The sequence below is a fragment of the Crocuta crocuta genome, unplaced genomic scaffold (genome assembly GCF_008692635.1).
Source record: "Crocuta crocuta isolate KB4526 unplaced genomic scaffold, BGI_CrCroc_1.0 scaffold175, whole genome shotgun sequence".
NCBI classification, from domain to species: Eukaryota; Metazoa; Chordata; class Mammalia; order Carnivora; family Hyaenidae; genus Crocuta; species Crocuta crocuta.
Window position 1 is genome coordinate 2,151,864 of NW_027530988.1, and position 12,419 is coordinate 2,164,282.

At 44.9% G+C, this 12,419-nt stretch overlaps 1 protein-coding gene across 3 annotated transcripts; it reads right to left on the minus strand.

Moving 5' to 3' along the window:
- Positions 1 to 1,417: 1,417 nt before the first annotated feature.
- HAUS4 (HAUS augmin like complex subunit 4) lies at positions 1,418 to 10,074 on the minus strand. 3 transcript variants are annotated; one of them, XM_077770387.1, is made up of 10 exons: positions 9,939 to 10,074; positions 7,784 to 7,868; positions 6,557 to 6,699; positions 6,334 to 6,465; positions 5,731 to 5,865; positions 4,668 to 4,764; positions 3,896 to 4,041; positions 3,483 to 3,613; positions 3,074 to 3,142; positions 1,418 to 1,879 (listed from the first exon to the last, which is right to left on the minus strand). In XM_077770387.1, exons 2-10 carry the CDS (start codon positions 7,836 to 7,838, stop codon positions 1,696 to 1,698), a joined length of 1,092 nt encoding a protein of 363 aa, XP_077626513.1. In that variant the 5' UTR covers positions 7,839 to 7,868; positions 9,939 to 10,074; the 3' UTR covers positions 1,418 to 1,695. The 3 variants fall into 3 exon arrangements, with proteins under 3 accessions (XP_077626513.1, XP_077626512.1, XP_077626511.1); XM_077770386.1 differs by having other exon boundaries at positions 9,929 to 10,074; XM_077770385.1 differs by having other exon boundaries at positions 9,921 to 10,074.
- Positions 10,075 to 12,419: the final 2,345 nt, after the last annotated feature.

Sequence of the window (12,419 nt, forward strand, 5' to 3'; positions counted from 1 at the left end):
GAGAGAGAGAGATATTAAAGAAACCTAACATACAAATGTAAAGCCTGGGCCTTTATTGGACCCTAGACCAGGAAAACAGGGACATTTTAATATGACCTGGATAATAACTATTCCAAAGTTATTTTTAGGTATAATAATTTTATTATACAGAGGAATGCACTATTTTTAGGAGTTACCTGCTTAACTATTTAGGAAATGAAATATCACATCTGTAACTTACTATAAAATGGTTCTAGGAAAAAAAGAAGTCCACTTAACCAAATTTTTATCAATCTATTTAGAGAGGGGAGAGGAGGGAGAGGAAAGAGACAGAGAAAAGCAAAAGGTTAGTGATTGAGGAATCGAGGTTGAGACTATATTGGTGTTTATTGTATTATTCTTTTAATTTTTCTGTTAAGTTTGAAACTTTACCCAAAAAATGTTGGGGAAAAGAAAAACTATACAACTAAGCAATATTGACTATTTCTGACTTTTCCAGTGGTTTGTGATTTGTTAATTTTGTGTGGGCCAGCATTTCCTAATAGATAAATGCCAGGAAGTACCATTTACAGAAAAAGTTAAAATTGTGTCAGGGTGCCTGAATGGCTGTCAGTTGAGCGTCCAGCTCTTGATTTTGGTTTAGGTCATGGTGTCAGGGCTCATGGGTTCCAGCTCCAGCTCTGCATGGACAGTGTAGATTCCCTCTCCCTCTGTGCCCCTCCTCCACTCAAGCTCTCTCTCTCAAAATAAATAAATTTTTAAAAAGAAATAAATAAAATTATGTCAAAGACCTTAGTCTTTCCTATAAAGCAATCCAAGACCATCGTAACTTATGGTAGCAGAATGCCCCGAGACAGCCTCCCTTGAAAGAAGTTTGAGAAGCTGAGCAGGCTCCTCTACCTAAGAGTGGAGATCTTCTGCTTCTGTTCTCGGTCCCCAATTTTGTATATGTGCTGCCGAAGCGAGCACATCAGTCCCCGATTTTGATGCCAGTCAGGGCCTTGCCTCGTTCTACAGTTAAGTGGACTGAGAAACTTGGTTCCTCAGGGTGATCCTTCCCAGTCTCTGCTTGCAGAGGAAAAGGGAACCCTCAAACCACACCAACGGGAACCAGGAATCTGAGTGGCTGGTGTCCCTTCCTGTAGCAGAGCTGGATGCCCTGCTGCTTTATCAGGTCTGCCCCACTGAGAGCTGTGGTGACGGAAGAGTTCCCCAGCCTCCCTAGCAGTGAGCACTCCTCTGGACATTACAGTTCTTCAAAAGCAAGGCCAGATGCAATCCACGTCTGCTCTCCAAGAATGAAGGCTCTAAGGCTCCAGCTGGGCAGGCCGTGTTCCTGCCTCCCACTTAGCGTGAGGCATTATCCATCGGTCTGTCTGGATCTGCTCAGTTCCCCACCTTATCCACCTAGCCTTTCATGTTCTTCTTTCATCCTTGCTCAAAGGAAGCATCATCATTTTATTCAGGACGTAATCAAATATCCTACAGGGCTGACACTGACAAATAGCTGCACATAAAATTATATAAATCTGTTACATTTCCCAGAGGAGACTCAGTCACTGTAAACAAGGAAGAAAAACCATGATGGTGCCTAAAGCACTGCAGTGCTTCAAGCAAGTGTCCCCACACTCCCGGAGTGAAGGTGGTCCTTTCGGCAGGAGGAGGGGCAGGCAGCACCCAAGCAGAAGTCCACCTTCGGACCCCCACTGGCAGCGCTCAGCGACAGGCCTTGTTAAACTCCCGGAGGGCCCAGCGCTTGTTCTCAGTGGCCTGCTTGAGTTGAGTGTACTCTTTTACCAGCCTGTCAAACTCTTCCCCAAGGACCTCATAGGTGCTCAGGACTTGTCGGGACTTCTCCATGTCCTGCTCTTGTAGGTGGATGGCCCCCTCCAAACGGTCCCTACACATCCGGGGAACAGAAGATACAATATAAGGATCTGGCTCCTCAGAAAGTAGACAAGATTATCCAAAGGATACAAAAACGCTGATTCAAACGGGTAAGTGCACCCCAATGTTTACAGCAGCGCTATTGACAATAGCCAAAGTATGGAAAGAGCCCAAATTTCCATCGACAGATGAATGGATAAAGATGTGGTATATTATATATATATATATATACAATGTAATATTACTCAGCAATCAAGAAGAATGAAATCTTGCCATTTGCAACAACATGAATGGAACTAGAGTGTATTGTGTTAAGCAAAATAAATCAGAGAAAGACAAATGTCATATGATTTCACTCATGTGTGGAATTTAAGAAACATAACAGATGAACATAGGAGAAGAGAAGGAGAAGAGATGAGAAAAACAGAGAAGCAGGCAAACCATAAGAGACTCTTAAGTACAGAGAACAAACTGAGGGCTGCTGCAGGGGAGGTGGGTGGAGGGATGGGCTAAATAGGTGATGGGCATTCGGGAGGGCACTGATTGGAATGAGCATTGGGTGTTATATGTAAGTGATGAATCACTGGATTCTACTCCTGAAACCAANAGAGCCCAAATTTCCATCGACAGATGAATGGATAAAGATGTGGTATATTATATATATATATATATACAATGTAATATTACTCAGCAATCAAGAAGAATGAAATCTTGCCATTTGCAACAACATGAATGGAACTAGAGTGTATTGTGTTAAGCAAAATAAATCAGAGAAAGACAAATGTCATATGATTTCACTCATGTGTGGAATTTAAGAAACATAACAGATGAACATAGGAGAAGAGAAGGAGAAGAGATGAGAAAAACAGAGAAGCAGGCAAACCATAAGAGACTCTTAAGTACAGAGAACAAACTGAGGGCTGCTGCAGGGGAGGTGGGTGGAGGGATGGGCTAAATAGGTGATGGGCATTCGGGAGGGCACTGATTGGAATGAGCATTGGGTGTTATATGTAAGTGATGAATCACTGGATTCTACTCCTGAAACCAATACTACACTGTATGTTAACTAACTTGAATATAAATTAATAAATTAAAAAAAGAAAGAAAGAAAGAAAGTACACGAGAAAGTGACTACGTTAAAATGAATGGATGTGGAGAGCATGGGATCAGCTCTGAGTAACTGCCCCATGTCCTCGAGAGTTCTTACCTAATGAGACGATGAACTTCTACTTTCTCAGCAGTGTAAGTATCAGACAAGATCTTTAGCTCCTCCATCCTGACAAAGAGAAGAAAGAAATACCAGCCTGAGGATCCCTGACAGCAGCAGAGTCAGGAATGGGGACAGAGAGTACCTACCCCTGGTCAAGGTGTGTGCTAAGCAGTGACAGGATAAGCAAGGTCACTCTGAATTCCTGAGCAATGTATCTCACAGGAAAGCACCTATTTCAGAAGGCTTTAAAAATAAGACTCAGGAATGCTGAACGCTTATGGGTAATCCAAAGGCTAATACCCACAAGGTGCTAGGCATGGCGGAGAGGAAAGACAGATGAGGGTGAAGGTTGGAGGGGGTGGTGTGTGAGACAGAGTTCCTTAGACCCACAGGGGTCAAAGCTCACCTCAGCTTAAGGATCATGGCACTGCACTTGATCTCTAGGTACTGGGCATTGATGCGGTCCAGCTCAGACTGAGTCTTAAGCCGGTGTTCCTGAAGAAGCCTCTGCAGCAAGGCTAGGCAGCGGAGAAGCACCTGGGCCCCCGAGAGGCAGAAAGAGGGCAAAACCAAAGTCAGTAGAAAAGAAGGCAAATCAGAAATCCCTGGCTTCCCCAGGGTGCCTGGGTGGCTCAAGTCGGTTAAGCATCAACTCTGGCTCAGGTCATGATCTCACAGTTCATGATCTCAAGCCCCACATTGGGCTCTGTGCTGGCAGCTCAGAGCCTGGAGCCTGCTTTGGATCCTGTGTCCCTCTCTCTCTGCCCCTCCCCTGCTCATATTCTGTCTCTCAAAAATAAATAAACATAAAGAAAAAACCTGGGAGTAGGTGGCACTCTTCTTCTCCAGCAGCACCATCTGCTCCTTCTGCTGGCTCTTGGCATCCTGGCATTGCTGCTTCTCACTCACCAGGATCTCTGCCAGTTTCCACACCTTTGCAGCCTTCAAGGTTTCACTGTCTGAATCTGGGCAAAGAGACGGAGGGAGTAGACAGGAAAACCCTAATTGCTACTGCCCTTCTGGGGCCATTTTTCAGTGCCTCATCCCTTATCTAGCTCTACAAGTTCTCTGAGTTTTCTTCTGACTTCCTGCTAAAATGGCCCAGTTCTCATAACTGAGTTCTCTTCACTCTTACCTTTATTTTTTATTTTTAAATGTTATTTATTTAAGTAATCTCTACGCTCAATGTAGGGCTCGGCCTCACAACCTAGAGATCAAGAGTCACACGCTCTTCCAAGTAAGTGAGGCAGACATGAGCCCCTCGCTCTTACCTTTAATTCCAGATTTGGCCCTTAATTCTTAAGTCAAAGAAATAAAGATAAAGGGGACCCCTATAAGCCGGGACTTTCCTCCCTATTCCATGTCGATTCTCCTAAGAATGAATTCATCCTTCCCTGTAGCAAGAGGACACTCCCACTTGGTTCTCACACAATTCCTTGCTTGTATTCTACCAGCAAGGAAACAAACAAATGAGCCTCTCCGGTGCTTCCAAGCTTCTGTCCCAAATCTAAAATTCAGTATGTTATTCTCAGAAGAGCAGGCCAAGAGACCGGAAGGTTAGCTGTGGACGGAGCAGAGTGCCAGCTCTCACCTGAATTGGGGTCATGGTAGCAGAGCAGGGTGAAACATTTCTTCTTGAGCTGCTCCTCTACTTCCAGCGGCAGCCGAGCTCTCATCCACAAAAAATCCTACATCCGCAGGAACAGGAAGGGAGAGGCAAATAGACCATTAGTACTAGGAAGATCCAGCCAATGAGTACAGGGTGGTAGGTACCTCAATGATAACCAGAGAAAATGCCTCAAGAAACATCAAGGAGATTCACTGTTAGCCTATCAGATTTGCAAAGAAGAAAATGATGGTTAAGAGCCCGTGTTGATGAAAAGGTGAGGAAGTGGGAAGATGCACCAGTATGTTTAAGTGTATGTCCTCTTGACCCACGGATCCCACTTCAAGTACCAATACTCCGGGAAATAACCATACAAAGGCAACCACACATGTGAACTAGCATGTTCCTATCAGTGTGGTTTCTAAACGCAAAAATGTAGAATCCACTGTGTCAATCACTAAGATTGAGCAAACTGTGCTATATTCATACAATGGAATCCTTTTGTTTTTTTTAAGATTATATTTTTAATGTAATCTCCACCCCCCCATTATGGGTCTCAACCTCACCACCTGGAGATCAAGAGTCACGTGTTCTACCAACTGAGCCAGCCGGGTGCCCCCACACAATGGAATCCTATCAGTGATTTAAACTGACGATATACTAAGAACAGTGAGCACAAACTACGTGCCTGCACTGTGTCTGGAGAGCTGTAAGAGTTATCATCTTATTTATGTTTATTTACTGACTCGAAAAAAAGTCCAAATACATTCAAGTGAAAACTGATTATATTCACTATACAAGCATGGAGGCTATAATACTATTTATGTCAAGCTGTATATAATAAACTGTATTTATTTCTAGATGTAGTATTTCAGCTTTTACTCTCCTCTAACATTTTTCTTATTTATTTGAGTTTGGCTCCCATGAAATGAACGTGTATCATTTTAAAAAAAAAAAAACAATAAAGTGTTAATAAGAAAACGTTTCAGTATATGGGAGAAATTAAGCCATTTCACTTCTTTGGTCCCAGTATCTGCCCACGCCCAACCTCTGAGGAGGGCATGAGATCCAGAAGATCCGCTTTCTGCAGCCCCAGCAAGAGAGGCGTTTCCCTCTCCCGGCTGGGCCCTAACAGTCCCGTCAGTTCAGTCACGAGTAGCCGCTGTTCAAGGGTCTCGTGAAACTGAAAGAGAATAAAAAAACAAAAAAGAGTTACTATAAAACTTCTCCCACTCCACCTCCTCCATCCTCATATACAAGTTCTTCACATATTTTCAAAGTCCTCAAACATGTTATCCCCTTCAGCTGCCAGCGCTTTCTCCTGTCAGTCTTCCTTTTCATAGCCCTAACAACACACCCACCTCTTCCCCCATAACTACGGTCCATTTCTTTCTTTCTTTCTTTCTTTTTTTAAAGATTTTATTTTTAAGTAATCCCTATACCCGACATGGGGTTCAAACTCACAACCCTGAGATCAAGCATGGCATGCTCCAGCCACTAAGCCAGCCAGGTGCCCCCAGTCCATTCCTTTTTTGATGACCATTACTCAAAGCTCCGATCTCCCCTAGATCATACAATCAGGCAAAGCCATAGTTGGCCTCGCCATTCCTGCAGCTGGTAACCAACCTCTGCTGCGTCTCTCCTGCTTCACCTTTTTGTCCTCGGAAGTTAAATTTGGGTCTTGTGTCTTCACATAGTAGTCCACAAGCAGCTCTTGAATGACTCTCTGTAAAATCTCAGACCTCAACCATGTTGTTTTATGCAGTCGAACTTCCTTCCACGCCTAGAAAACCAAAAGAATCCCAGGTAGGAACTTCTCTCTGTTGGATGATTTTTTTCCTTTCTCCTCTCATCCCTCCCCCTAGAGTTCTTACCTGAGCCTGCTCCTTTGCCAGGGTGAGGCTTAAGCCACTCTCGTCCACGTGCTGTGCGAGACTTAGCAGCAGCTTGCTGAAGTGTGGGTTCTTTAACAGGTCCTCTTCACTCAGGTTACAAGGAGGAAGCTGTTTGCTGCACACTTCGTGGGATGCCCCCCATAGAGACAAAAAAAAAAAAAGGTATTATATATAATTGAGAATAACTCTTAGCTTAATACTTCCAAAAAGGTTTTTGGTAGGGGAGTTTTCTAAATCTAATGAAATGTTTATTTATTTATTTATTTTAAATGTTTAAATGTTTATTTTTGAGAGAGAGAGACAGAATGCGAGGGTGGAGGGGTAGAGAGAAAGGAAGACATAGAATCCAAAGCAGGCTCCAGCTGTCAGTGCAAAGCCTGATGCGGGGCTTGAATTCACGAGCCGTGAGATCATGACCTGAGCCCAAGTTGGCCGCTTAACCAATTGAGACACCTAAGGCGCCCATATAGAACTGTTTAAAGAAAAAAACAACAAAAAAACAAAAATAAACTGGAGGCAATACTCAAAGTAACAAGCATTTATGTATATACAAAGATATTGATCAAGGATTAGGGAACGAGTTTCTAATAAAACTAAGAGCTTTGGGGCACCTGGGTGGCTCAGTCAGTTAAGCAACCGATTTCTGGCTCAGGCATGATCTCAATTTGTGAGGTCAAGCCCTGAGCCCGGNTCTGCTTGGGATTCTCTCTCTCCTTCTCCTCCTCCTCTTCTCTGTCTCTGCTCCTTCCCTGAGCACATTCTCTTTCTCTCTCTCAAAAAAAAAAAAAAAAAAAACTAAAAAAAATAATAATGAGAATTCACGATAAAGGAGGGTAGGGAAGCATCTGAGATTTTGGAGTACAAGATATGAGAAACTTCAAGATCCAGGTAGGAAGGAAGCCTTCACGGAGTTTGCTGGCCAGCCTTCTATTCAGGGTATGCCTGCTGACACAGCATGGGAGCAGTATGTGAGTTTTTAGTCTACTGCACGAGCAGGCACTTAACAGGAGCCGGTGTAATATGTTTTCCAATAAGAGAGTGTTTAAGAATTTTCATGTATTCTCTAGTTTCCCCCAGAAACTGAGGCTTTTAGGTGAGAAACTTATACTGGTGAACTTTATAAATCCTTTTTATCATAGAAAGCGAGAACCGGGATAAGATCTCTCTGGAGAAGTCATCAAACCTCCTTCAAATGGCAGCCCTTACCTTGCTGGAGTATTTCCATCCCTTCTCCTGGTGAGCAGAAATCCCCGGATGCCATCTGATTTTCTTGAAATTCTTATCTGTGGAACTGAGCGAAAGAAAACACAAAGTGAACAAACTGGGTTGCTGCTCCCAAGAAAAATACCATCCGCTCAAGTTTCTGTTGTCTACGAGCTGGGGAGGAACCTCAGGGATGCCTCTTACAGGGAGGGACTATATTGCACACCCTGGGTCCCAAGCTCTTGCGTGTTTTATTGACAGACTTCTATGTGGCAAAACAATCTGCATTCTAAGCACATAAATGTTTCCACTTGTTCCAAGCCGTCTAAAAAGGAGCCTCCTTCGGAAAGAAAATTTTCCAATTCACTAAACAGGAGGAGGCTCTCCTCCCCTTACCATCATGTCTAAGTTAAAACAGAGCTGCTGCTTGCCAGTTATGAGTGAGTTGGGGGAAGGGGGGGAGTCAATATCTGTTTTTTCCCCCCAAATAACTCCGCTATCAAATTCCACAATAGTTTCTTGTGCTTCTTCAACTTGTCCTTTCATTGAAGATCTGTTGGTAGTTTTTGATCATTAACTCTAGAATCATCCTTCAGGAGTGACAAATCATTCCATATTGAACAACAACCACTGGTTTTCACATAACAGCGTTAGTAAAGAGCACCTGGAGGAAAGAGCATGACAAGAAGACTGACAGGGAGGTCAGTGCCAAAAGAGCAATGCAAAGGTGTAGTTAATACAGCTAAGGCTGGGAGGTGGGCTGTCGGGTGTTTTGCCAGAACATGGAGTACACTGAAAAGGATGATATGAACATGAAGGGGCAGTAAAGGTGGGCACAGTTTGTGGACTCCAGAGAGAATTTTTCCCTTGACCTTATCTTACTTTTTTTTTTTTTTTGCTCCACCCCCTTCTCTCTCAAAGGTATTAAACTCCAAAGGGCAGCTGGGCCTCCCAAAGAAGACACTGAAGGTTATTATGATTTAACACTTTATGTTCACAGAACATTTGGTTTACTCCCTTGTTTTATGAGTAGCATCAAAGTAACTACTCATTTATTTAAGTTTACTTATTTTGAGAGAGAGAGAAAGAGAGCAAGAGAATGTGTGATCAAACATGAGCAGGGAAGGGCAAAGAGAGACAGGGAGGGAGAGAGGGAGAGAGGGAGAGGGGGGGAGAGAGAGAGAGAGAGAATCCCAAGCAGAGAGAGAGAGAGAGAGAGAGAATCCCAAGCAGGCTCCATGCTGTGAGCGCAAAGCCCGTGTTGGGGTGAGGGAGTGGCTCCATCCCACCACCGACCATGAGATCATGACCTGAGCCAAAATTGAGTTGGATGCTTAATGACTGAGCCACTCAGGGGCCCCTACTACTCATTTATTTTGTAACATGGTCTAGAGGGGAACACAGATGAGGAGTCCAGATGGTAGGGCTTAATTTGCAGCTTAGACGTCGCTGCTGTGTGAAGTTAAGGAAATGCTTTTTTGTGCCAAACTTTCTTCCACCTGCAAAACAGAGATAATAAATCCTGCCTTGGATGAGACATCAAGAATTAATAACACAATCGACTCGTTAACAAAAGCCACTAGTTAGTTAAGCTCAGTGTTTTAACGATTCTGTTTATCGTTGATCTAAGTTCTGCAGGCAAATTTCGCAGACGGAAAGGAAGACCAATCCAAACTTCAAAAAAGTCAGCTGTCCTTCCCTCCCTAGGGGAACTGCCCTCTTGGGTTTTCTTAAGGTGCTTTTCTTTACCCTTTTAAAATGTTACAGGGCGTGAACGAAGGCGGCAATCAGGCTCGATTCTCCACCCTCTGCACTCAAGACGTGTTAAAACGCTGCTACAGGGACCCAAGCATTTAAATGTTCTGACTCAGGCGTCTTTTAAATTCTTAGAGCTGTCTTTACACGCTGCACTGAACGTTAAATTGATTTTACAGGTATTTTCACAAGATGTGACCCTTACAGGGCCCGAGATGAATCAAAATGCGGAGCGGGCTCTCCGGCGCCTACTTCCCTTCCGTCTGGGCAGCCAAGGATTCCCAAGGGCGAGGGCGGCCGCGGCCGGAGGCCGGGGGCTGGCCGGACTGACCCTCCCGGCACTCCCCCCCCCAGCCGCGCCGCCCTCCGACCCTCCGAAGCAAACCTGCACACCATGGGGCACCTGAAGCTCCCGAGGCAGACCGGGACGGCCTGGGGGGGATGGCCGGCAGCTTCCAAGCCGGAATCCCGCCCGCACCCGGGCTCCGGAACCTCTCACTCGGGCCGGCGCTGGGGCTGGGGGAAGCTAGGCCCGGGAGGACCGCGCAGGAACGTCGGGGGAGGGGAGGAAAAGGCCGAAAGTGCACTGACGGCCCCGTGGGAGGGGCCTGCAGTTCCCGCTTCACGCGGGGCTCCGCCCCTCGTCGAGCGCGCGCCCTCAGTCCTCACCAGTCCGAGAGCCCGGCTTTTGGAGTGCGGGATGGGAATGCCTCTTTGCCCCTTTTCCTGAGTACCTCCGCTTTGTTGAGGGCAAATGTAGAGAAAATGGTAATGATTGCTAACATTTATCGAGGGCCTACAATGAGTCAGGAACTATGTCAAGAGGCTTTACTTGCCTTGCCGTTCCTCATTTAGTTCTTATGTCAGTTCTTAGCGCATCCTGCGATGGAATCACTATCATACCCATTTTACAGAGGGGAAAACTAAGGCGCAAAGAAGTTAAGTGACTTGTTCAAGGCCGCAGTTCACAGTCTAAATCTGACCCAATGGCCCTCTGAACCTTAGACCTGCTGCCGACACTAAGCCTGCCAGTCTCCTCACTCTGGCGCTGTCCCCCAGGCCAGCTTCCTCTTAAATTTCCTCCCCCAGTCTCCCCTAACTTCATTACCTCTCATCCTTCATTCACCTCCCTCTCCAGGCTTGCTTGCTGGCTCACTCGCTCTCCCCCTCCCTCCCTTCCACCTTCTTTCCCTCCTTTTTAAACTATAGGGACTTGTATAGTTTGCTTAACAAGAAGTCTGGAGCTGGAGATCCCAAGGCTTTTTAGTAGCTCTGTGGTCATGGTTTTTTGCGCTTTCCTCATGGTCACAAGGTAGCTGCAGAAATCCGAGAAGTACATCCAACCCACCAGCATCCAGAGCAGGAAGGAAGTGTGGGAGCCTTCTTCAAGCAACAGTCAGGGAAGAAAGTCTTTCCCAAAGCCCTCAGCAGACTTTCCCATATGTCTCATTGGCCAGACTGGGTCACAGCGCCCATCTTTGAACCAATGAGCTAGATGTCTTCCATTTGCACCCCCTCCCCCATACACATTCTGCTTTTTTAACACCTATATACACCAGTGAGGACCACCTGTAAGTCCTTCAGGGTTTCCATATGCTCTGACTGCTTTCAGCCAATGAGGGATCCCAGCAGGAGGTTGGATGGGAGGAAGGGGACCACTGGCTTTCTCACTGGGCTTGACCTGAGGCTGCCTACAGACTTTAACCCCTGATCACTACTCCCCGTCAAGGGGCTTCCCCCACCTCTCTCTGTCTTAAACACCACTCCCACCCTCTTTTCAAAGTTGACTGGAATGTAGTCATTTAGTGAAGTATTTCTAAAATAATGTTTGATGCTAAGTACATTACACCAAGTTTCTCAAATCTCTTGCATCAGAGAAGCTAGTAGTCTGGGAGTGATGGGGGTAGGAATCTTGGTTAGGCGTGCAGGGTGGTAGAGAGTTTCATAATTTCCTTTAGTACCAACTAGAGTGTTCTACTGGCAATACATAGAGGAATAGTGTGATCCAGTGCAGAAATTTTATATCCCTGGTCATCTCGTCAGCTGCCACCTTTCGTGCTCAATATTAAAGTGCTGTCATTTTCTACGGCTTTTAAAAATCATTTATGCTTCCTCAGCTCTGTGGTGCAGCATCATTAAATATCAGGCATAATGTCCCTAACAAACGACACTTGGAACAAAATAGCAAGCATGCTTTGGTGACTCAGAGCTGATCAGAAATCTACTGAAATTTCGTGTCTCATATTTGTCAAGTTTTATAATATGGTACTACAAAGCTTTGACTAAATAGCTCTAAAGGACTTGGGGAATGAGAAGGTGAAGGGTGAAGATAGTGTAGAGGGGGAGAGCCATGGGAAGACTTGAATTGGATTAAACCTTCATATGTAATTCAGCTCTCTCTCTCTCTCTCTCTGTGTGTGTGTGTGACCTTGGACTTCAGGTTCCTTATTTGTCACAAGGAGGAAATAACATATTTCTAGCTCCTCCAATCTCATAGTGTTGATGTAATGATCAAATGAGATAATGGCTGAAAAGTGCTTTGGAAAGACTATCAAAGTGAGGTATTTTAAAATTGACACTTATTGAGCACATAGTAAGTGCCTTGAGACAGACACAAAGATAAATATGACCCAGTCCCTGCCCTGAAGTTCATAATTTAGTTGAGAAGATAAGACATATACATGAAAAGCAAATAATACAAGGCAGCAAAAAGGTGTCAAAAGAGTAGTTTAGATTATAAATACTGGAGGGGCACCTCGCTGGCTCAGTCAGTAGAGTAAGTGACTCTTGATCTCAGGGCTCTAAGTTTGAGTTGGGTATAGAGATTACTTAAAAATAAAAAATCTTTGAGTTTCCCGGTTGGCTCAGTCAGTTAAGCATCCAA